Below are 22633 nucleotides of genomic sequence, written 5' to 3'. Positions count from 1 at the left end.
TATAGTTACCAAGTTACAAACTAAGGATTTTGAGATTCAAATTTACATCTTTTTTGGAGCAAATTGAAGCAAATACTGTCCCAGCATGTTTTCTTCACATTGCAGTTCTCTCTTGGGTGATTGCTGTTGAGTGGACATGTTTATATCCCTTAGAATAGGGCAGAGTAGTTCTAATTTTAAAAGGACTATCTTAAGTCTTCAACTTGCAGCGGCTGAAAACATAGAAACCTTGTCAGGTTTTCAAGTGAGATCCATAAAATTAATTAGAAGATCATGATCATGAGAAGGATAAGGATAGGGAAAGATGGGAGCAGTGGGTCAGCCCTTAAGGAGACCCACTGTGTCTAAACTGTTTTTTTTAACAGATATTGTCATGACTTTACGTGCTCCATCTGTTCAAGAAATAGCACAAGCCACTTTTACTCTAAATGCCAGGCTGACATCCTGCGGTAATGAGTTTCACAAGCAGATTACTTGTTGCATGATAAAAATACATTGCCAGCAGCTGACTCAGAGAGGCAATAGGCAAAATAAAGACTAGTGCAAGTTGTTTTCTCAGAAAAGAGAGAGGGGATAGGGAAGGAACAGGGTTCACAGGAACAGAAAGGCATGGAAGTTGCTAAATGACCTAGTGGAGCAGGACATGGTCATTGTAGGTGATAACCGTTCTAGGTTGCAAGTCCTCCAAAGGCCTTTAAAGGAGGGTCTTGAGGCGTTTGTGTTGTTGCTGTTCTACTAAAGGCTCTTACCTTACAGCTAACCCCCACCTAAAGGAAACATGGACTTTAGTCAGTTACGTCTGACCTCTGATGTGATGTCATCAGAGTAACAATTTTACACAAAATTAGGTGTGTAATTGTGTGTTAAGTACTGATGGTTAGCTTGGATTGCCCAACTAATAAAGCAGACAGCAAATGTTATCACATATGGACTGCTCCAGGGCACTGGCACTACAGGGGAGTCTGAAATCTCTCTGACTTTGAGGGGAAGAAAAGCACTTCTTTTCCTCCTCTGGCATCTTCTCAGTGGGGCAGATCCCTCTCATGCAGCTCTCATATCAGTGGTGCTCCTACAATTTGCTCTGGAGCTTATGAACCTGCCTCCCTGCGCAGGTAGTCCTGTCCAGGTGTTCTGGTTGACTCAGACAAGCAGCAGAAGCTACTCGTCACTTCTAATGTGTGCCCAAGTTTTGTTTGATTAAGAACAGATTCTAATAGCATTCACCACCATCTCCTGATGACTCTGGGACCACTCAGGCTGTGGCAGCACAGCTAGCCAGGCTTTCCTGCCATGCAACATCCTGAAGGTGCAGTGGCAAATGTAGGTGCGTGTTCATACATATATAGAACTATTTTCCAGCATTAAGGGGCCAAGCCTTGGAGAGGTCTCAGTCTTATATCCAATGTGGCCTCCAGGCCTTGGATGGTTGCCCTGAGCTCTCCTGCATTGCTTGATGCAGAAACATCAGCGTGTTCAGCACAGGCTGAACAACACAGTCTCTCTTGTGCTGTCAGAGGTAATGTGGGTGCAATCTTACATACCAGAGTGAGGATTAGACCCAAGGTCCTGCAACCCAAATTTCTGGCCATGATCACTCAAAAACCCCACTTCTTAGTTGGTGGCTGTATTGATTAGATCCTGTTGGATGCTATTTTACCTTTTAAAAATAGTTATTTCAGAGAGGAAATGCCTCTTCTTATTCTCTACTACTTAGTTACAATGGTTGCAAGGAAGAAAAGACTTTTTGGCTTTCAGAGCTGCAGTGACGACCGCAGAGTCAGGGAAAGGGCTAGGAGAGATTCTCTTCTTTCTGCCTCCCTTGTTTTGGGCCACCTTCTTGACCAATTTACCATGCATGAACGCAGCACAAAAGCTTTGTTAGATATTACTGACTGTTATTTCAAACAAGGTCCTTATCTGTAAGCCCAGACATAGCCAATATCTCTGAGCATCACAGCAACAGGGAGCAGCAGGATCCCAGTCGGGAGGAAGTGGTGGAGTCACCAGTTTGGCCACTTTTCCCAGTTTGGGAGTTCGGCTGGGATCTGTGCAAAGAGCCCCACGGAGGGGATCTGGGCTGACTCCAGATGGAAAGCCTGGTCCCTTGGCACCCATCAGCCTGTCTGCATATGAATAGATTTTGGCTCCCATCCATGTCAGTCTTCCCCTGCAGCCACCTCTACAGGATTTAAGTATTCTCCCAGGTTTACTGCTATGCAAATATTGAAATTAGCCCTTTGAATGATTATGTAGATAGTGACATTACAGACTTTTCAGGCGAGAAGCACTGAGGAATTCATGTGTCTTCTCTACTGACAGCATCAGCAGCCAGGTTTATTTTTCAGCGAGTTAAGAATGGCCCCCAGTGTATGAAAAAGTTCAGCATTAAAGCATTTGGCATCTGTAATATTTCTTTTTTATTCTTAAGCTTTTCCCTGAATGAAGTGAAAGCACAAAGTGTTGTGCCATGAAATAATGCAAAATACAGCTCTCACCCAGAAGGGCCTAGTTCTCAGAGGCTGAGATTTTAACTGAGCCTCACTAAAACCAGAAACAGATTAGGAGGAACTATGAGGGGAGCTGCAGCCTTCCTAGCAGGTCTAGCCTATGCTTCCAGACTCACAATGAAGCTACATCTGGAAAGATGGTTGTTCATTTTCAGTAACATTTTGGGTAACCAAAATCTGCTAGGAATACTATTACTACAGTGAATGTGCTTTGAATAAGGGCAAGAGAGTAGCAACACTTCTTGAGATCCTTTCAACTCTGTATTTGTGATTCTATGAGATCCAATTGAAGTACAGGGTTCAAATTCAGCCCTTAAAATGAAACCCCTAACACTTTTCCCCTCTTTAGAAGACCCTGAGAGCCTGAGAGAAGGCAGCAGGATTCATACCCTGCTGTGAAACAAAGAAGCCCCTGGACAGGAATCTAACTGGTCTGGACAAATGGCTTTGGAACAGTAGTTTCTCTGTGGGAAAAGACGCTTTTGTCACTTCAGTTACATTTCCACAAAATGCTGCATTTACATCTCATACTTGTGCTTCATTCAAACACCTTCCTTGAGAGCACCATCACACTGAGAACCACCACACAAGCAGTCAGCTGTGACGAACATGTGTATGCTTAAACTATAGCCACTTTCCACCCTGAAAATACTGCCATAAGAACACTGGATGCAACTATTACCTTTTCTTAAACTACCAATAATTTTTTGTCTATAGTGCAAATGCTTTGCAGTGTGAAGCTGTGAAGCATAGCCAAGCCTGATTAGTCAGGATCACATTTTACCAGTGGGGCTAATGAGATCTATCTTTCATCCCCACACACTGATCTGTCATCTCCATCATTTTGCATCCCACTTTGAGTTAATAAGTGGTCCATCTTCACAGCACAGTGGACACACCACAGGGGATTTGGCACACTGGATATAATGTGGTCTGCTGCATTGGACGGGCAGTGACAAAAACTATCCCTCTTCCCCTAGGTCCTTTCATCGTCCCACTGCAGCAAGCAAAGCCAACACTGGGCAATCCTCTAAAATGTTTATTTGGACCAGTGGCCGGAGCTCTACATCTTACAGACATGATGAGAAAAGGTAAATGGCATCTGTGCTGATTGTCTCTTATGGGGTTTGAATCTTCAGGAGTGTGGCCTGTAGCTTGTCCTTAGTGGTGGCACTAGAGAAGCAGGAGGGGTCAGAGGTTGTCTACCCCTTCCCTCTCATGCACCCCCGGCTCCTGCTCCACTGACATCAGGACCAGCTGATGAGTGCCAGGGTTAATGTGCCAAGCCAAAACAGAGTGAAGGGATAATGCTAGAGCCACAGCCAAAGCTTTCCTTGTCCCCGGGAAATCAGCAGCACAATGTGACAAACTCTGAGATCAGCACACACATATTGCACCTTTGAAAACATACTAATCCTCAGCCACAAGTTTTCAGCCCCAGCTCCAACCTCTCTGAAGCGTTTATGCCTTTTGCACGTGTCCTGCTTCCAGCTTTTGGCCCACACTGCTTCCACATCCCCCTTCAGACAACACACAGTGACTCCACTCACCCAGGTGGATCATTGTGCTATATAACTTTTACATATATGGATGGTGCATCTAGCTGTGAAAGATATTTTCTGTTTATATGCATGTGTGTGTGAGGATGAGCGTGTGTGCAATCTATTGCACAGAGACTGGGTAATGACAAGAAGCTTGACAGTGATCTAGTAGGCCACCACCCCTCTTCAGTGATGTTGCTGGAGGGAATAGGCTGAAGGAGACAGAGGAATAAATGGGTTACTGGATTCCCTGGGAGTTCAGGGAGTTACACAGAAGAGAAGGAAAGGGAAGGGAAGAAGAGGTTTTAAGTCCACAGACAAAGGCAGCACTCAGTTGGGAATGAGAGAAGTTACATATCACTGATGAAAGAACAATTGTCAGTAACTCTCAGACTCATCCCTCCAGAATCTATCTCCTGTGTAGTGAGATTTGTTGAACAGCTTGTCTTGTCACAACAGGACACATTTCCCTTTCTTTTCTTTTTTTTCCCTGCTTCCCTCCACTCCTTCAGTTCCCCTTGCAGTCACTATTAAATGTAACCACAAAAAAATCAGATTCCAGTGAAACAAAAACAGAGGTCAGTGTATTCACAGTGCCAATTAGCAAAATACATTCTTCAGTTATCCTAATGAGACGTTATTGCTGGCATCTGCTTGGGAAAACACGCTTATGAGTTCAGGTAGCAGAACTGCCCTCGGGACATGGAGTTTCTTTGGAGAATTGGTCCATTTGCTGAACTTTTCTGCAAAGGCTGCATTGGTTTTCAGCTCTTTTAATAATCCAATTTCAAACAGATATTTTGAAGCCATAAAGGCCAATTTGGCATCAGTTTTCCACGGATTTTCTGTTCAAGCTGGTTATCTAACTGCCTAATGTAGTTCTGCAAGTCTCCTCTTTAGCTGAATTTTCCCCAGGCTAATGTCCTTCTGCATTAAAACAGTGTCATGGAGAGGATGGTCCAAGGTTAGACACTTGGAGGTGACATCTGACCACACGTTGGGCTGGGTGGAAGCCAGCAGGACCTTCAGCTCACACCATACCTTTCAGTGGGACTTATAAACATGGGCTGATCACTGTGCTAAACAGGACTCACAGGAGTCCAGTGAGCTTAAACCCTAGGCAGAGCTCACCCCTGCCTGCCTGCAGAAATACGGAGGTAGGAAGCAGTATGTCTATGCTTACACACCAGCTGTGGTAATTTCAGGTGCCTTATCAAGCCTCTGGGTGGGTTTATTTCCATGGTTGTCCTATAGAGTCATACAGAAGAAATTGTTCATACATTGTAGGCGATTATTAAAATGCAGGAGAGAAAGAGAGGAAGAGAAAATGTAAATACAAGAGCACTGACTGTAGCCTCAGGACTGCAGAAGAGAGGTGTGAACACAGAGCAAGAGTTGCTGGTGGAAGAAACTCATCTGCCAGCATCTGGCAGTGATTTTAACACATGTAAGGTCACTAGCAACATCAGTGTACCAAACAGGCAGCACATTTTCAAGAAATGACTTCCCCTAAATGACCATTTCCCAGGAATTTTATTCTTTAAACTTCAGATAGAATGATTGTCATGTGGAGCAGCAAATTTGTCGCCTAACATATACTACAACCACAGACACCACGGGAGATTTAGGCTGGACATTAGGAAAAAATTCTTCACAGAAAGGGTCATTGGGCACTGGAACAGGCTGCCCGGGGAGGTGGTTGAGTCACCTTCCCTGGAGGTGTTTAAGGCACGGGTGGACGAGGTGCTAAGGGGCATGGTTTAGTGTTTGATAGGAATGGTTGGACTCGATGATCCGGTGGGTCTCTTCCAACCTGGTTATTCTATGATTCTATGCTTCTATGATTGCACCTTAACAACAACCTGTACAGCATCAGGTCACTTTCTGTGGAGGAATCTCCTCCTGGGTGGAAGGTGCCTTCCAGGCATCTCTTTTTTGCAGGACCAAGCCCAGAATTTACGTATTTCATTGCTGATTTAGGCATCCACTGTTCCCCAACTGCCACTTTTTTATGATTCAAAAACCTAGTCAAGTAGTCATTCTTTCTCAGCTATCCATTAGGCTTTAACATCGTAAGCTTAGAAAACCAAAGCACTGGTGTGTTTTGATTAGATTTAGTCCAGTTTGGTGAGGAAGAGGGAAGGAGTTGAGTGAAAAAAACCCTGTTCATATTGATAGGAATCCTTCCACAGGCTTTTGAGAGAGCTTAAGAGAGTTTTTCTGTTGCCATAGCTCTAATAACAAAAACTGATGCATCTAAATACACCCTGTAAAGGAAAAATGTAAAGAAATTGGCTTCTAAGTAGAAAAGTCCTCAAGCATTGGGTATTCTGCAGATTACTACAGGAGGGTTTTTTGACCCTCGCATTCAAGGTTTTCTGATATCTGTAGGCACCTCAACATTAGCAATTTGAGTGACATCCACATAACAACTGTGATATCAGAGAAGTGAATGTGAATTCAAAATCACTCTGAATAATTCAGGCAGGCAGATATCCCCATCTGACAAACCCCACAACTATGCACGGTGCCAGAGGAGGCAACATCTCCCTCAGTACCACACCACGGTCTACTTGCAAGGGAAGGAATTTGAGGGTAGGGAATTTGTGTTTAATTTAAAAAAAAGAAAAAAGTAATTGTAGGTGCCTGGTTATTCTAAATTTCCAAGGAGGAAACTAGACCTACTTTGCAGTGCTCGTAGATCTACCCATTTTGGAGTGAAACAAGAACTGTTGTACAGCGTCAGAAGAAGCGTTCCTTTAGCCTCTCTTTCTCTACATTGCAGTACCCAGTTGTAAGCCTTTGGTGTACAGAGCTGTGTACTGTTCCTAACACATGCCAATAAATTCATTATATGCTCAGAACTGCAGAGCAGTCTGCAGCCTCAGCACACAGAGTACATACAATGCAAGTGGCAAGCCTCATCTTTCACATAAACACGTGCTGAAAGGCCGTGTCCCTTCACAACAGCAAAAATCTTGGCTGCAGCAAGTATGAGCAAGTCTACAGAAGACAGAACTTCTTATTATGGCTAGTAGGCTTAAATCAGCACTGTATTTCCCCTTGACTGTCTTGTCATTAGGGTGAATGAAACCTGGGCTGCCTAATTTCATCACAAGTCCTCCTTAAACCTTCCTCTGGAGATCACATAAGCAGCTGCTGACCCCACTGCAGAGGGATCCCCACACTGCTGCTGTGCAGAGAGATACAGAGAGGGAATTCTCTGTGCTATCCCCAGCAGGCACAGTCACAGCTGAGATTTCCTTTCTACCAGATGAGCCCAGATAGAGCAGCCAGCCCATATCCTCTGAGAAATTTGGCAAAAGAAACACAGATTTAGCAGGGGAGAACTTTAGTTTGGAAACAATCAGGAGACCAAAGACCTTTTGTCCTTGGAAGCCTGCTTTCTGTTAAAAGTCTTTACACATGGCATAGAGACCCTCATGGGACAGCTGGGACTTCATTAAAAACAAACAGCCCCCCTCGGTGTCACATTTGGGGAGCTATCACAGGTAATCATAAGTATTAGATGGATTCATCTAGAGGAGTAGTGTCTGGAATGCAGTGATAAGTACTTAAACACACCACAGCAGTCAAGTTAACTGTGGCTGTGCAGCCCTGGGATCTCAAATCATCCAGCTAAGCACAGCACTCTTCTAGCTCACCGAGCAGAAAGAGGTCCCTGGGCTGTGCCAAAAGTTCACTGGTACCTAAAAGCCACCCCCATGGAGCAGCACACACAAGTGTGCAGATCTCCACTGCCGCTCCAGCTAAAGAGATGGCAAGGCTAATCAGTCAGAGGCAAAATATTCTGTACAACATATCATGTCCCCCAAAACCAGGGCTCTTGGGGGCAAAAATATTAACCCTGGTAATAGCAGATGTTCTCAGTATCATACAGAGCAAATTGGTACCTTCCCAGCACAGGCACGAGCTGGGAGAAGGAGGAGGAACAGTTACTCAGTGTGTCTCCTGGGCTGCGTCAGGACCAGTGCATCACGCACTGGCACGTACCAGGCCACCACATGCCTTGGCGTGTGTTACCAGACTGACTGCTGGCAGGGATTCAGGAAAAAAAAAAATCCCTTGGTAAGGTGCAGCAGGCTCCCACTTTCCTGTTGTTCAGGGCTTTGAATAACAAACACTTGAAAAAGAGCAGCCAAACAAATGCTCCAAACATGACCTCCAAGGCAGTGCTTTATTTTGCTTTATTTATCATTGCAGGTGAATGTTAGAGATCTGCTGGCAGCTAATCACCGCATACCATTCTCTTTGCCAGTCACCAACCAGATAGAGAATTTCTACAACGTACCCCTCAGTTCATCCTTTTTTACCTTTCGTTGCACATTTCTTGGCTCAAGGCCACTTGGAATGTATTTGTAACCATTCTCAATTAGCTATTTGTTTTTAAATTGACCATTTGTATCCCTTTTATGTCCTGGCTTCTCTAGTGACATTAGTGAGTGATCACACTGTCTCTGTTTTATGTCTACACGCTAACATAAGTTATGCTGTGTGATCGGTTAATGTGCTGGAACTGCATGACAACCTCTACTTTCCTGCCTGCTTCCATTTAGGAGCAATGCAAATCCTAATAGCAGCTCTCAGAGTTAAATACAGTTTGATAAATAATAATAGAAAAGTAACATTAGATTATTACCCTGCATTATTTCTTTGAAGGCAATTGCATCTGCCAATTCACAATATATTTTTTCTCCCAAACACCACAGAAAAAATCTGACAGGCTGAATTACTATTTCATTTCCAACTTGGAAAATATTGACAAGCTTTAAAGGGCAGTTTTGAAGAGAAACTGTGGACATCTAAAGATGTAAATTACAGTTGGATGAAGAAACCTCAAGGGGCATTAGGTCTGGGAGACTACTGACTGCAGTACCATCTAAGAAAATTTTTTGCTATTCCTCCTCACACCATAAGTATTTTTCCTGGCTTTACTCATCATCTAAATACAAATTAAATTCTAGTTTCAGGGATTTTATGACTAAACCTGTTTTCTCATTTCTACTGTGTTTCTATACAATTTTACATCTGTCTTAACTCTATTTCTTTATCCCTGTTGGTGAATGTAAGTTATTTGGTTGGTCTGACACAGTGCTTTTCTCCAAGGTTGAGTGAAACTTGGTGGTTTCAGCTTAAATGAGTGGTGGCTTTGCTAGAGCCCAAAGTGATGTTGATGATGCTCACGTGCCATTTTGCAGACAGTAGAAGAGGAACTTCTTCCACGTGTACTATGTCCATGTTATGGTGCTGCCAGGGCACAGAGGTGTGCGGTTCACATGCTTCGGGTGCTGCCTGGATGATTCAAAAGAACCGTAACAGAAAACACAGGAGATTTTGACCAGCCTCAGGTCTGTAAGTACATTTTAAACCCACAAAGTTTGAGTGTGTTTGAAATGTACTCAAATATTTCCTTCTTCACCGTTGTGTCCTCATAACCCATTGAATCATCAAAGGCTCGGAGATGAAAGAAGGACTTATGGTTAGAAAATGCAAAGGACTCTCTGCTGAAGGGGGAATGGTTTGTTGTATCTTCTTTTATTTAATCCCAGAACAAATAGCTTTGGTGGATAATTTTCTGCGAGCATTTTCACTGTACTGAGTAACTGGGCTTCCAGAAAGCTATTTTACAAATAAAGTAAATAAGCTCCCAATCAAAAAACCCACAGAAATCAATCACAAAATCCCCATAGTGCTTCATGAGCTTTGAGTCACACTCAGGGCGGAAAATGACTCAAACCACTAGTGTGTAGGGAATCAAAAAAACAACCACATGGTCCTTCCAGATAATTTTAGTGATGACTTTCTTCAGGCTGTTTTCTACATATGGTAACATAATACCTGTTACCATATTCAGCTGAAGAAAAGACACCTCGCATACCTGAACATCTTCTAGTGACCTAAACTGGCATTGACAGGTCAAATTCACCCATGATATGATTAAACTGAGCCAATGAAGCTGTACCAAAGGAGGATTTACTGAGCTGACACAAGTGTCTAATCCTTATATTTGCTATAGGAGATTTTTATGTTTTCAGAAATTGCTGTAATTTATTTTTTAAATTGGTAAGTTTCCACCAGGTCAGAGTGAATCCAATGAAAAAGGACAGCTGAGGACCCTTAAGCCTTTCTCTCCCATGAGATGGGTATGGAGGTGGAACTACCCACTCTGTAGAGGGTTCATTGATTAAGTATGAACTTCACATAAGAATGTATTATTTTCAACCTCAGAAATATTTACCAAAAAATCAGGGATCACGACCTACTGGACAAAAGGAAAACAGTCACAGCCCTAAAAGCGGGAGAAGACCGGGCCATACTCCTTGGGCTGGCCATGATGGTGTGCTCTATCATGATGTACTTTCTCCTGGGAATCACCTTGCTGCGGTCTTACATGCAAAGGTAATTTTGTGATGGTTACTCTGATCTCACACTCTCTGTTCCAGCTAACCTCCTGACACTTTAAATTTTGACTCCTTTTCTTAAAGATTTGTAATTTTTCCTTTGGTCAACATAGACTTGACTCTGCATTTCCTTCCCCAGTATAAATCAGGCATAACCACAGTGAAAGCCAGTTGAACAATACCAGCATAAGCAAGGGAAGAATTAGATCCCTGTTCGACGAAATCTTGATCCATCGGCTTTAGACTTGCCACAGTTTAACACCAGTACAATACCCATATCAGCTGGTCGGCAGTCTGTTGAATCCTGTAAGCCTCCCATGGGCTATTGCTGCAAAGCCCAAAATCAGGAGACAACAGCAAAAATATTTAGAAGTCCCAAGAAAGCATACTTTCAAATGAAGAGCAAATAATTAATTTGGGAAAGAAAACAACATGCTTTGTAGTACGTAGTTTTCCATGTTGGTTATTACTTTCATTTTAACAAGTGAAATTCTCTTGAAATATAGTAATTTGCTACAAGTGAAAGATCATCTTTCATCATTACCGCACTGCACTTAATTTTTCTGAGGCCTTCTCTAGCTTCCTTCCCTGCCATGGAGCAAGTTTGGCCTGTGATTCAATAGCAGCGCTTCAAGAACCAGCCCTATTTAAAATCCAGACCAGACTGTAACAAGACAGTCAGCAATGTTCTTTCTGCCATGATCAGTGGAGTTAGAAGAATGAAAAATGTATAATTGGGGATGAAAACATTAGTGTGCCGTGCCCAAAACTACCCTGAGGCAGCAGCCAATACTTGGCATGTTTTGGCTTATCTACCATAGGCTGCTTCTTTAGGCATGTACAATAAGTGTCTACAGTTAACCGGTATAAGCATCTTCAATTATACTAGGGCACCTGCAGGAAAAAATTCCTTCTTGACCCTAGAAAAAGCAGCTATGCCTGAGGATAAATGATACTGATTTGCAGCATCTTATTTGTGAGGTAAACATATTGGTCCCTTTCTAAATCCAGGCAAAGTTTAGCTTTGGAAAGCAGAGATCAAGACCTGTTAAGTATCCAAGAGCATTTGCTTTTCCAAACTGCTCTCTCAGTCCTTTCAGCAATATCGGGGTCAGTTGCAGAGGCTGCTAAGGTCAGACTGCTCACATGGAAAGAGATGATTTGTATTACTAACTATGTGAAAAATTGCCAGAAGATATCAAAACACCTACAAAGTATCAAATATTTTAACTTCACAAGTCTGTAGGTGTTACTTTTACTATTCTCATGCATGAATAAAATGGCAGTCAGAAAGGTGAAAGTGAAAAGATGATGACAACCCAGGAGTCCTTGCTGTCACTTCACTTTGCACATCCAGATGTCCTTAGGGGTTTTTCTCCTCTACAGACAGCAGCGTCTCTCCAACAAAATACTTCCTGTGAGGGGAAAATAAATCCCTTGACTTGATTTCACTACAGAAATCATAGCATAAATTTAATATAAATTTACAACAGAATGTACAAGCAGATCTAGTGCCAAAGCAAAATACCGAAAGAATTAGTCAGAAATCTTTGATATCACTTACTGTGTAAAGGCTTTTGTCAGCTTGGTGAGAGGCAGGCAGACCCTCAGCCCATTCATGGTGAGGGGCAGGACAGGCACACTGGGTGTGAGCTGAGGGGCTGAGCAGGGCTAAAGGGGAGCCTTGTGGTGAAATCTGTCCCTGAGCCCATGAAGGGCCTTGCACAGAGCCCACAGTGTGCCCTTCCCATCACTGCTCTCATCCTGAAGGCAAGTCCAGCTGAAGATTTTGAAATACATGCAAGAAATCCAAGTGAACATTGCCAGTGCACACCCGGGCTCCATCATTCCAGTTTTGGCTTCTGCTGAACTGGAGATAGGCTGAAATCCTTCATAGCTATTACATCAGCTGGCTTAACTTACAGAAAACTGAGCAAGCTGCCACTAGAAAAAGCCTTTCCACAGGTGGAGATGCATGTGGTACCACTTGTGTGTCACCGTGTCTTTATACACATAAATATATATATCCTGGTAATTGAGTCATCCTGGTTTCTGAAATAACTTCTCCAGACTAAAAGTTTCAGTTCTTTTTTCATTTATACATAAACACAAGTAAATCAGGTATTTTTGTGCCCAAATTTTAGGTGCTACAGGGTAATACACTGTCTGAAACGTTTGACATGAGAAAGTCCAGCCTTTGTTCAAAGCCTTGCAACATGTACCTTCTCCCACAAGATGCCCCCTGGTATATCCCTGCTGGAAAGCCTGAGCTGCATTTCGTGCTTATTGCCCATTCTTACCATGCTCTAACATCTTTTTTTTCCTGTATAGTGTCTGGACAGAAGAGGCTCAGTGCTCACTTCTCAATGCGTCCATCACAGAAACCTTCAACTGCTCATTTAGCTGTGGTCCAGACTGCTGGAAAATCTCCCAGTACCCCTGCCTCCAGGTGTATGTTAATCTCACCTCTTCTGGCCAGAAGCTGCTGCTCTACCACACAGAGGAAACAATGAAAATTAATTCCGAGGTAGGAGCACAGTATATATTTTCTTCCTTAAATGGGTTTTTGAGGGCCACTCACCTTGTTTTACCCATTCCCTCCTTTAAAGCACCATGAGGCTTCCAGCACCTGCTTCCCTAGTAAATACAGAGCAGAGAAAGCAGAAATCACTGCACAAAGTGAGCTCACATCTCTGGAGGAGGCAGTTTTCCACCTTCATCCCATGCAGGGAGTGCAACTCGTCCAACACAGGGCAGTATCCCAGGGGACTGGAGCTTCCTTCATCCTCTACCAGTGGTTCATAGGTGCAGGCTAGTACTGGGCACTTCTGATACTGGTATTCTTGCGAAGCTGTGCACAAGCCACTTACCACCCAGGTACAATACTGCATGATAGCAAATACCCCTAGCAATGTGCACAGAGCATCTATGGTGGTGAGAATAGAAACGGCTGTATTAATGCGGGACCAGGCAAGGCGACCAGGAGAGAATTAAATTCCCATGTCTAACAGCAGATGTGTCTCCGTCTCAGTCTTTGGTGACAAAATCTTCACCCTGAGCATCTCTGCTGAAATCACCTGTGCCACTGGGGTCAAGGCTCAGCACTTGCCTCTATGGATGGTGTAAAGATGCTGAAATTTGTGGAGTAGAGACTGTCAAGGTAAAAGCAGCAGCATAAAAATAAAAGGCCTGGCTTTCAGGCATGTATAAGTTAAAGCATCAGCCTATTTTTCTTGCACAACTTCCCCGATTCCAGACATTCAACCAGAAAAATTATTTTTAACAAATGTGCAGAAGAATTTCTCTCTCCACTTCAGCAAATACAAAACCCAGCATAACTCCACCCAGGTGGGATGGAGACAGCTCCTGTGTGGAGGCAATAATCAGTGCAGCGGATGAACAGAAGGCATCTCCCTGCCGGACCGCAGCCACAGCTGTGCAGCTGACACAGTGCTGTGCATCACACCAAGGCAAACAACCACTTCTTCACAGGTGGCTGTTTGCTCCCTCCACATAGCAAGGATTGGACCTCTCCTCACCTTCCCTAATTTGCATCTACAGCACTTGGCTACCTAAGATGGCAAGCTGCAGCAACCTATGATGCAGCTAAGTCATTAGACTTGCAAGTGCCAGATTTGCATTAACTACTGCGTTATCCAAGGTCACTGAACCTCAAACTATGGGTGCTTGGCAAAGCACAGCCTATAACAGCAGAGCCCTGGTTCAGGCTGCTGACAACGTAACCTATTGTGTTTCTATTTATGGCAGCAGTTCAGTAGACCAAATTACTTCTGCATATTAAGATGAAACGATATTAAAATTAGTCAAAGCACAGCGTGGTTGCACCAGGACAGTTATTCTGCTGGATAATTAGCTCCTGTGGCTGAGAGACAACGTCCTCTGGATCTGAAGTGTGAAATGTAGAAAAGTGCATCCACCTCCCCCTCTGATTTGGCATCAGTGCAGAAAGGAGTCACTCATGGTTCATGAAGCCTGCAGCAGGACAGACTCTACTTTCTGCCAGGGCTGAAGCAAAATCCAGTAACCCTCGTACCACAATTTGTTTGAAATGGATCTGATTGGTCTCTGTGCTCCACTGGATTCAAATAAATCAAAAGATTCAGCAGAAACCTCCACATCCTGTTATTGATGATTTTTGCTTGCTGAAATGGACTTTGAAATTCTCCCATATGCCACCTCCTCTTAATTTAATGTAGGCACAGTTAATACTTCTCCAGCCCAAGGTTGTTTCACAGGTTAAGCTTTGTTCTCAGGAGGATTCCTAGTTTTTCTGACATGCTGCTGGCTACGTGACCTGAATCCAAACACAGTTTTGAATGGAAGTTTGCAATGTCTATAAAATACCTGGCTTCTTGTGCCTGGCTGGGATCAGCAGAACCTCTAAGCTCAGATGACCACAACCCATCTCAGCTCCCTGGACAGGCGCTCCCTCTTCCCCAGATGGTGAGCAGCCCTCTGCAGTGGGATGAGCAGCCTGAGCATGGCTGGTTTTGTCATATTCCAGCTGGGTGCTAACTGTCTGTCTCCATCCACCTACTCAGGTCTGCATTTCCTATTTTTCTCTCCACCAAATAAACAACAACAACAACAAAAAAGCTGTCTCTGGCTTACTGAGCCCTGACATTGCTGGGAATGTTGCTGAGCATGGTGCTCACTCTCTGATGCCAACACCAGTGACCTTCAAAAGGTCAGCATCCCCCCCACCGACCTCTCTGCCTCACTGAGCGCTGTTGTGCACACAGAGCAGTATCTGGAGCCCATCTCTCTCTTCTCCCCAACAGGCAGTGTGGATGGAGCAAAATGCACTTCGATTTTAAATAATCTAGGAGCCTTGCTATCTAATCTAGCTATAGCCCCACAAGGTGTGTTAAGGAGTAGGTACAATTTATATCACGGTGTACAGCATGCTGCTGCCAGTCTCTGGAATCAGTGGGAAGTGAATGAATACCAGCTGAGTTCAAGTTTTTCCCAGAAAAGTGCACTAGAGTTTTCATGGCTTTTCATTGCTCTAACTGTCCATACTTTATCTCTAGCCTTTAAGACAAGCCCAACCCCTCATCAATACTACAGCCATAGTGGCTTAAATGCTTTTGCAGCTAAACTTTCCCTTCGCATCTGTCAGAGGCTTTAACAGCCTCTGGGAGAGGTAAATCAGCCTGTGTGCCCGCGCACCAGGACCACAGAGCCAGGCTGTCACCATGAGGAAGAGCTGCAGTAGTTAAAGCCGTTCTAGAGGCCCTGTTTTGGTCTCATATCATTCCGATTCCTTTCCTGTCATCAGAGCTAATGCTGATTTATACCCATGCCCTGTAAAGTGAGATAACAAGCAGGCTTTAATCACCAGAATCACCATTGTGCCACCTATAACTGCCCACCCCTCAGAAATGATGGGTGATCCCATGGTTTCCCACTGAACGTTCAGGTATTTATAACCCAGGGAGGAGTGAGCCACGTGCAGGGGGAGCAGCAATGTTCAGCTGTGGTTCTCTGCAGACCCATTTATGGAATGGGGGTAGAGAATTCAGTCCCCAGGAACCAATATCAGGCCACCACAGCCACAAAGCCCCTCCCTCAAAGCTTCTCAGTTCAAACCTGTTGCACTTTCCAAAAGAGGTATCAACGGAAGTCCTGACCACCTCCTCACAAAGACTGCCACAGCACATCTTATCAAAGTTTCCAGTCCCATCTTCCAATTTCAACATGACAGGGACATACATCCCACCTGCAGACATATGATGAGAGCCTTGTATTTTACAGCCTAGCCTGAGCTGGGGACCTCTCTGACAATAGGGCTGTCAGTGTAACTTCATTGTCTCAAATGAAACTGCCCCCAGTTTTACCAGAGCTGTTGTGTGATCTCCATCCTTAGAGAGATTTATAACTTGACTGGGTAAGTCAAGTTTATGAATATCAGTGCAGGGAGCAACTGCATGTGCCCGGAGGTGGATCATGCAGGCTACCTCTCCAGTCCTTTAAATTAGAAAAGCTAAGCTGGAAATGTAATAACATGTTCTCTCTGTAAGTGTCTGGTATGTCCTTCTTGTGATCAGATTGCAAGTAACACAAGAAGCACTTTTGTCACATTGTATCACAGAATTCTGACCTGAGGTAGAGAGCCAGACATTTTTTAACTTTCACATTTACAGGCTTCCAAGCATTTGGCAATGCAGAAGTGTAATAGAACAGCATAGACTTAGTAGTCTATGTTCATGGGTACAGCATAACCACTGTAGATATAAAATTCCCTGCAAGGCATTGGAGAAAACTAAATGAAGATCAACCCAAAGAAAACACTTAAAACATCCCATTATCCATGACTATCAACCTGCTCACCAACGACCTGTGCAGCACAGCACAGGGAGCCATGTGCTATCCCGGGGACCTCACTGAGGAAGCCAAGGCATGTAAGAAGGCCAGCAGAACCCCACAACCACACTCAGAGAGCCCCTGTGCTGAGGAGCATTTCAAAGCTGAGGCCAAAATGTTTCCAGGAGCTCAGGACAACTGGGACAAGGCAGATCGCACGTGGCGTAAAGGTCACCCAACGTATTGGAAAGCACATGGGAGACCATAGCCTGGAGAAACGGTTTCAGCACAAGGAGCCTTGCTGAGAGGCGGAGTCTATCATCCTGTCTTGCAAATGGCATTTCACAGCTTCATGCTACCAGATCCTCTTGCCATGGGCAGCCCAACCAGCCCGCCACAATTTGTGACTCTGTGACACCAGATGTAGGAAGAAATAGCCCAGGTTTTGTTTCAGCATCAGGTCGTCTTAGAAAATGTTTTGAAAACAGTTGGATTTGCAGGAAGTAAGACCTCGTCCCTTTGCACTCTTGGGACATTTCCATAGTCTTTGAGTCCAGGAACCTGTCATCATTTGTGGTTTTATATGCCTGTGGTTTTCTGTCAAGGGGGGACAGCTAGATTTTGGCAAGAGTGACCAAATCCTCATTTAATCTCCTCTCTTAGGGTAGTAACAGCTGGAATGTCAAGAAACAAAAATGTATAGCACCAAACTTGCAAGGAAAAGAAAAAAAACAACAAACCCAACAGCAACAAAAAAGCCATCTGAGCTGGAAATACTGCTGTTTTGACAGTGATAGCACATAATTTAGTATGAGAAAATGAGGTTGCTTGACTGAGAAATTTCCCCTACTTATTAGATTATGATCTATTGAAGAGTCATAGGCACTGGAAGAGGGCTTGTGGCTTTGGACATTTAAGACAAAGCTGGGCAGAGTGCAAAAGAATATCCTGGAGGGAGCAGACCTACACTAGCAGGAAGATGGATGACATATTGCTGCTCTGATATTTTCCATCTCTAATTTCTAGAGCTCTATGAAATATTCATAATGGCAGTACTGCCATGCTTTACCCTTAATGCTCCAGTCTGCTAATGCCAGACAATCTTTCTACTGTGCTTCAAATCATAATCTGTGCTAATAAACTTGCCAATGAATCAATCAGATCCGGTTATGAGGTTAATCCTTTGATCATTATTAGGATCAGAGATTTGTCGCAGTATGTTACAAAAAAGTCAGAGCATGGTCATGAAAAAGAACTGAGGGACATTTCTAAAGCATGTACATTAAAACAATAAAAATAATAAGCTATGGGTCACATTATTTTAATCAAAACATCTTTTTTCCTTTGCAAAACTCACTTTTTCTCATTAAATTACATGGAGTTACTTTAGGTGCTCACCCAGGACAAGCAGGTTTGGCAGTACAGGCAGGGAGGATGGTGGGATCCCATAATCACCCATAACTGTGTGGTAGCAGTGACCAGCTGGGTCTTCAACAAGAAGCTAAGCAGCAGATTTCCACCCCTCTTGAAGCAGTCCTTTCCTAGGTAGGGAATTTAATCAAAATCTTGTGCAGGTACAGAAAATCCCCACCTGTGAAAGGGCATCAGTGTCTAGAAGAGGGAAGGGAGTAAGGTGCCCTGGGGTGCTCCCATTGATCCTCTTCCAGACCAGCAGCCGCAGCAACAAATTCAATTGTTTCTGCTCTAGGTCAATATCCAGACGTGACCTCAATCCTTGTGTCTCTGCCCAGCACCTCACCAGCCCACACTATTTTTTTGGCAGGGAATGGACAGCACAGCCCAGGGCCACTGACTTACACATCCCATGGAATATCTTCAGTGCATGGACTCCAAAAGCTAGTTTGTTAATTACCTTGGTTTTAGCATACTTGGGAATTCTAGGTTGAAACCATGTTAGATAGAGACAGCCCCCAAATTTTTTCTTTGTGTCTGAGACTGAAATTCAAGCAGCATTTGCAGATAAAACAAACCATTTGAATTAAGCTAGGGTCAAGAGCAAAAACAAGACATTCTAGTAGCCAGGCGGATCTTCAACTCGAGGCTGAATTAAAGTCTTGTGGGTTGTTAGTAGGAAAACTGCATTTTCTCCTAGATTATCTGTTTGTCCCTCATTGAGGCATTATCCCCAAGGGAAAATATGTATAAAGGTCTCCTATCAGTCTTCTCCTCTGTGGGTGAACTCCACCCACTAGTACCCACTATGATCGTTCTGATTCAATCCAAGTGAGATCTCAACCACCAGATTTGTATTTACAGAGAGTCAATTACCCGTCTAACTGTGAGTGTATGCCTGCCACTTAGATTGAAGAGGTACTTCATCAGTTCCATTTTTGCATGTGTAAATTAGCAATAATAATATATTCACCTATCTCACAAGGCTGCTGTGCAGATTAAAGCGTTGATGTTTGTACAGCACTTGGAGGTTCTCCAATGGGAAATTCTGTAGATGTGCAAAATATTGAGTTTCATCTGTGATAAATTTATTAGTAGCTTAATAGTATTACACTCTTATGAAAAGCATAATCATCTTGAGATTTTCCTGCTTGCCATCTGAATGCAGGCATTGTACCTGGTTTAGGCATTCATTTTTTCATCCTCTAATTTCTTCCCAGTGTTCGTACATACCGAAGTGTGGCAAGAATTATGAGGAATCCATGTCACTAGTGAATGTTGTGATGGAAAACTTCAGAAAGTACCAACGCTTCTCCTGCTTCTATGACCCTGAAGGCATTCAGAAGAATGTGATATTAACTAAACTGTACAGCTACAACGTGCTGTTCCACTCCCTCTTCTGGCCCACCTGCATGATGATCGGCGGGGTTGCCATTGTCGCAATGGTAAAGCTGACTCAGTATCTTTCCCTTCTCTGTGAAAGAATCCAAAGGATCAACAGATAAAAACAAAAACTTGGAGATTTAATTACTACGAAAATACTGTTTTCTCATTCTTCACCAAAGAACCTTAAGTTTGTAATGTGCAAGTCCGTTATAAGTTCCTTATTATATTCTTATAAGTAGAGCAATAATGCAAAAGCTGTTCTATATGCAAACAGGATGTTATTATGCAGACAACTGAAAAAACACTGTTTTGTGTTGACTGTCTATATGATCTTGTTTTATGCTGAGACTAGTACTTCTTTCTTTTCTACAGCCAAAACAGAGCTCAGTGTGACAATCTGCCAAGCTTAGTCAGTTGACGTTTTCAATATAAAGGATTGTGGGTAAAATTCACCACTGGACAAAGGGCAGCCAACAACTTGAGCATCACTGAGGTCTAACATCTAGCTCGGTCCATTTGACGGAGTTGTGAGTTCGATTTTTTATCAAAATATATAATTTTTTTTTTTGTGGTAAGATGGCACAAAAGTGACATATTTTGAGGCCAAGATAAGCATGCAGTATTTTCAGTCTCAGCAGGACTTGGTGATGCTTTGTGTTTGCTCCCTCAGTTCAGAAGTAAATTTTAGCCTGTGGCATATAAGATCTTCTGGAAAACACTTTGGAGTTTTATTTTATTTAGTGCTATAATTTTCTTCTGTCTTATCAATATCATCTTTGTCACTTGCAGAAGCTGTAGCCAAAAGAAACAAAAATCACTCGTTCCATTTTCTATTCTAGTCTGAGCCCTATTGATGGAGATGGGACCAGAACTCCTTATGTAAAGGTTTATTGCTCATTTGTCTTGTATTTGCTACCATATCACTGTAAAGAAAAAAAACACAATCAGCTATTTTTTCATTTTTTACTTCCAACTATTTTAGATTTTTTTACTTGAGATATATATATACAGATATATAAAAAGAAAAAGCTATATTCTATCTAGTTGTGTATTGGAACTTGATTATGGGGGCCTTTTCCCTTGTGTTTGTTTTTACCCACTGGAAAGTGAACACTATCACTTATGTATTTATAACCCTCATCTTTGGGTAATATCATAACATAGAGGAGCAGCACTGAAGGATCTTATTCGCTATTCATAGTGTTGTTTCAGTCAAAGGTCATTGTTGCTGTGACATCAGAACTGACAAATATCTCATTCAGTTCTATGGCTCTATTTACTGAATTGTTAGATTATCATCATAATAGATCTGGAACTATCTCCTGACCTTAACTCTGTGCTGGCTGACATGAATTATGATTGAAAATGCCCAGGTGTGAAGATTTATCAGAAAAACTGAGATTCTGACTAAGCTGTTGTCCTATCTGTCAAATATTTACCACAGGGATCTTGCCAATGGAATTTCATGCACATTATAGTCACGATCTCTGCATAATTTATTTTTATTCTCCTGTAGAAAGCATCCCTTCTTATGCTACATTTTAACAAAACCTCTTACAGTTTCTCACTTTGCACCCAGCCTAAAGGACAAACGCAAGGCAGCTCCTGTGAGCAACCTGTGAACTCATTATCCAGTATCCAAAAGAAACCATTTACCAGTCTGTTCAAACAAAGAAAGTAACATTTCCCCCCCCCTAAAAAAAGACTACAAAGCAAGTACTCTGCCTAGTTCATCCATATAGAAATACCTTTCTGCAATGTAGCATTAAAAATTTCAAGGTGTTACAAAACTTCATGCAAGTGTAACGTGAGCTGTAAAAAAATGAGTTCTCAGCAGTGAAAATGAACCTGCAATCTTGTAATCAGTAGTATAATTTTCCTTAGGTAAATAAATTCCTTAAGGGGTGTATAATCAGGGTTCCAAAAATATGTAATAAAAATATTAAATTAAATCTTCCAGATTTCAATATCTTCTGCTTTGAGGTCTGGCTTGTTTCATCAGATTTTTTCTGTGTAGATTCTATTGCCAAGAAACTAGGAATGCTGATGCAAAAGGTAATTCATAATTGTTTATTTTCAAAAATGTGGGTTTGGTCTTTCTGTTGGATTTGCAAAAATCATCATCAGTGGATCTGGGCAGCATCAACATGACTGGAACTGCAAAGTCTTTAATGAACTATGAGCAGCCTTTATTAAGCTACTCATCTGTCAGCAGAAAGTGTGACTCACCCCCACTGCCAACAAGGATGGAGGAGAGAGATGGGGACCTTCCACTCTGCCCCCAGCACCACTGTCACAACACCCCACCCCTGCACTGCACACGGGGGCACCACCATGTGGGGATATGAGGATTCACCATCTAGTGCCCACACATGAAGGGCCCAGGCTGTTCAGCATTACTAGAAAACCAAAGGCAGCTCCCAAGGGCATCTTCACCCTTTGTTAGGTTGTTTTCCCTTCAAGCAGAGAGGTTTTATCCATATCCTGTGTGGTCATACTACTCATGGATGTCCTTCATCTATCTCCCTGCCATCAGCTCAGCCACCAATGCCCAAGGAAGGACTACACTGCCAATCACAATTCACAGATGGCACACGGCATCGCTAGCAGAGAGCTGTAGTGGCTTTTCTACACTATTACCAACACTGATGTTGACCATTTACATGAAAATTTACTTGGCCTGCAATAAAGTAGTTCTTTGGTTGTGTATGACATTTTCAGTGCCTCTATTTGTGCAGTTTGGTTTTAGCGACAGGAAAGCTGATTGCTCCTGACATTTACACATCAAACGCTGCTTTCAACATGTTGCGCCATAAACATTTCACCAGCACTCACATGGGTGAAACATCTTGACACTGTTACAGTCTACAATGATTTTGTTGACATTAACTGAGAGATCTGTGGGATAGCAAAACAACTTGAGTAATTGGATTGAGTGAGGTAAAACAGTAATTTTAAAAGGAATTATCTGTCTGATCACTGGCACAGTTAACCCCCTACTGAAGTGTTAGCATTGCAAACAATTTTGACAGCTCCT

General features: G+C 42.9%; 1 protein-coding gene across 11 annotated transcripts in view; it reads left to right on the top strand.

Annotated features, from left to right (window-relative positions):
• Positions 1 to 22299, top strand: part of LOC138724841 (calcium-activated potassium channel subunit beta-2) — a 150567-nt gene extending 128268 nt beyond the window's left edge. For 8 of the 11 annotated variants that reach the window (XM_069865172.1, XM_069865167.1, XM_069865174.1 and 5 more), the window contains 4 exons: positions 3488 to 3598; positions 10298 to 10468; positions 12802 to 12997; positions 19431 to 22297. In XM_069865172.1, coding sequence (XP_069721273.1) covers positions 3488 to 3598; positions 10298 to 10468; positions 12802 to 12997; positions 19431 to 19715 — 763 coding nt within the window. In that variant the 3' untranslated portion in view covers positions 19716 to 22297. Of the gene's footprint in view, positions 1 to 3487; positions 3599 to 10297; positions 10469 to 12801; positions 12998 to 19430 lie in introns of all 11 variants that reach the window. The other 3 variants (XM_069865168.1, XM_069865173.1, XM_069865171.1) reach the window with 3 other exon arrangements.
• The last annotated feature ends 334 nt before the right edge of the window (positions 22300 to 22633 follow it).

This window comes from Phaenicophaeus curvirostris, chromosome 10 (genome assembly GCF_032191515.1).
Source record: "Phaenicophaeus curvirostris isolate KB17595 chromosome 10, BPBGC_Pcur_1.0, whole genome shotgun sequence".
NCBI lineage: Eukaryota > Metazoa > Chordata > Aves > Cuculiformes > Cuculidae > Phaenicophaeus > Phaenicophaeus curvirostris.
This window is presented reverse-complemented; position numbering and strand designations above follow the sequence as displayed.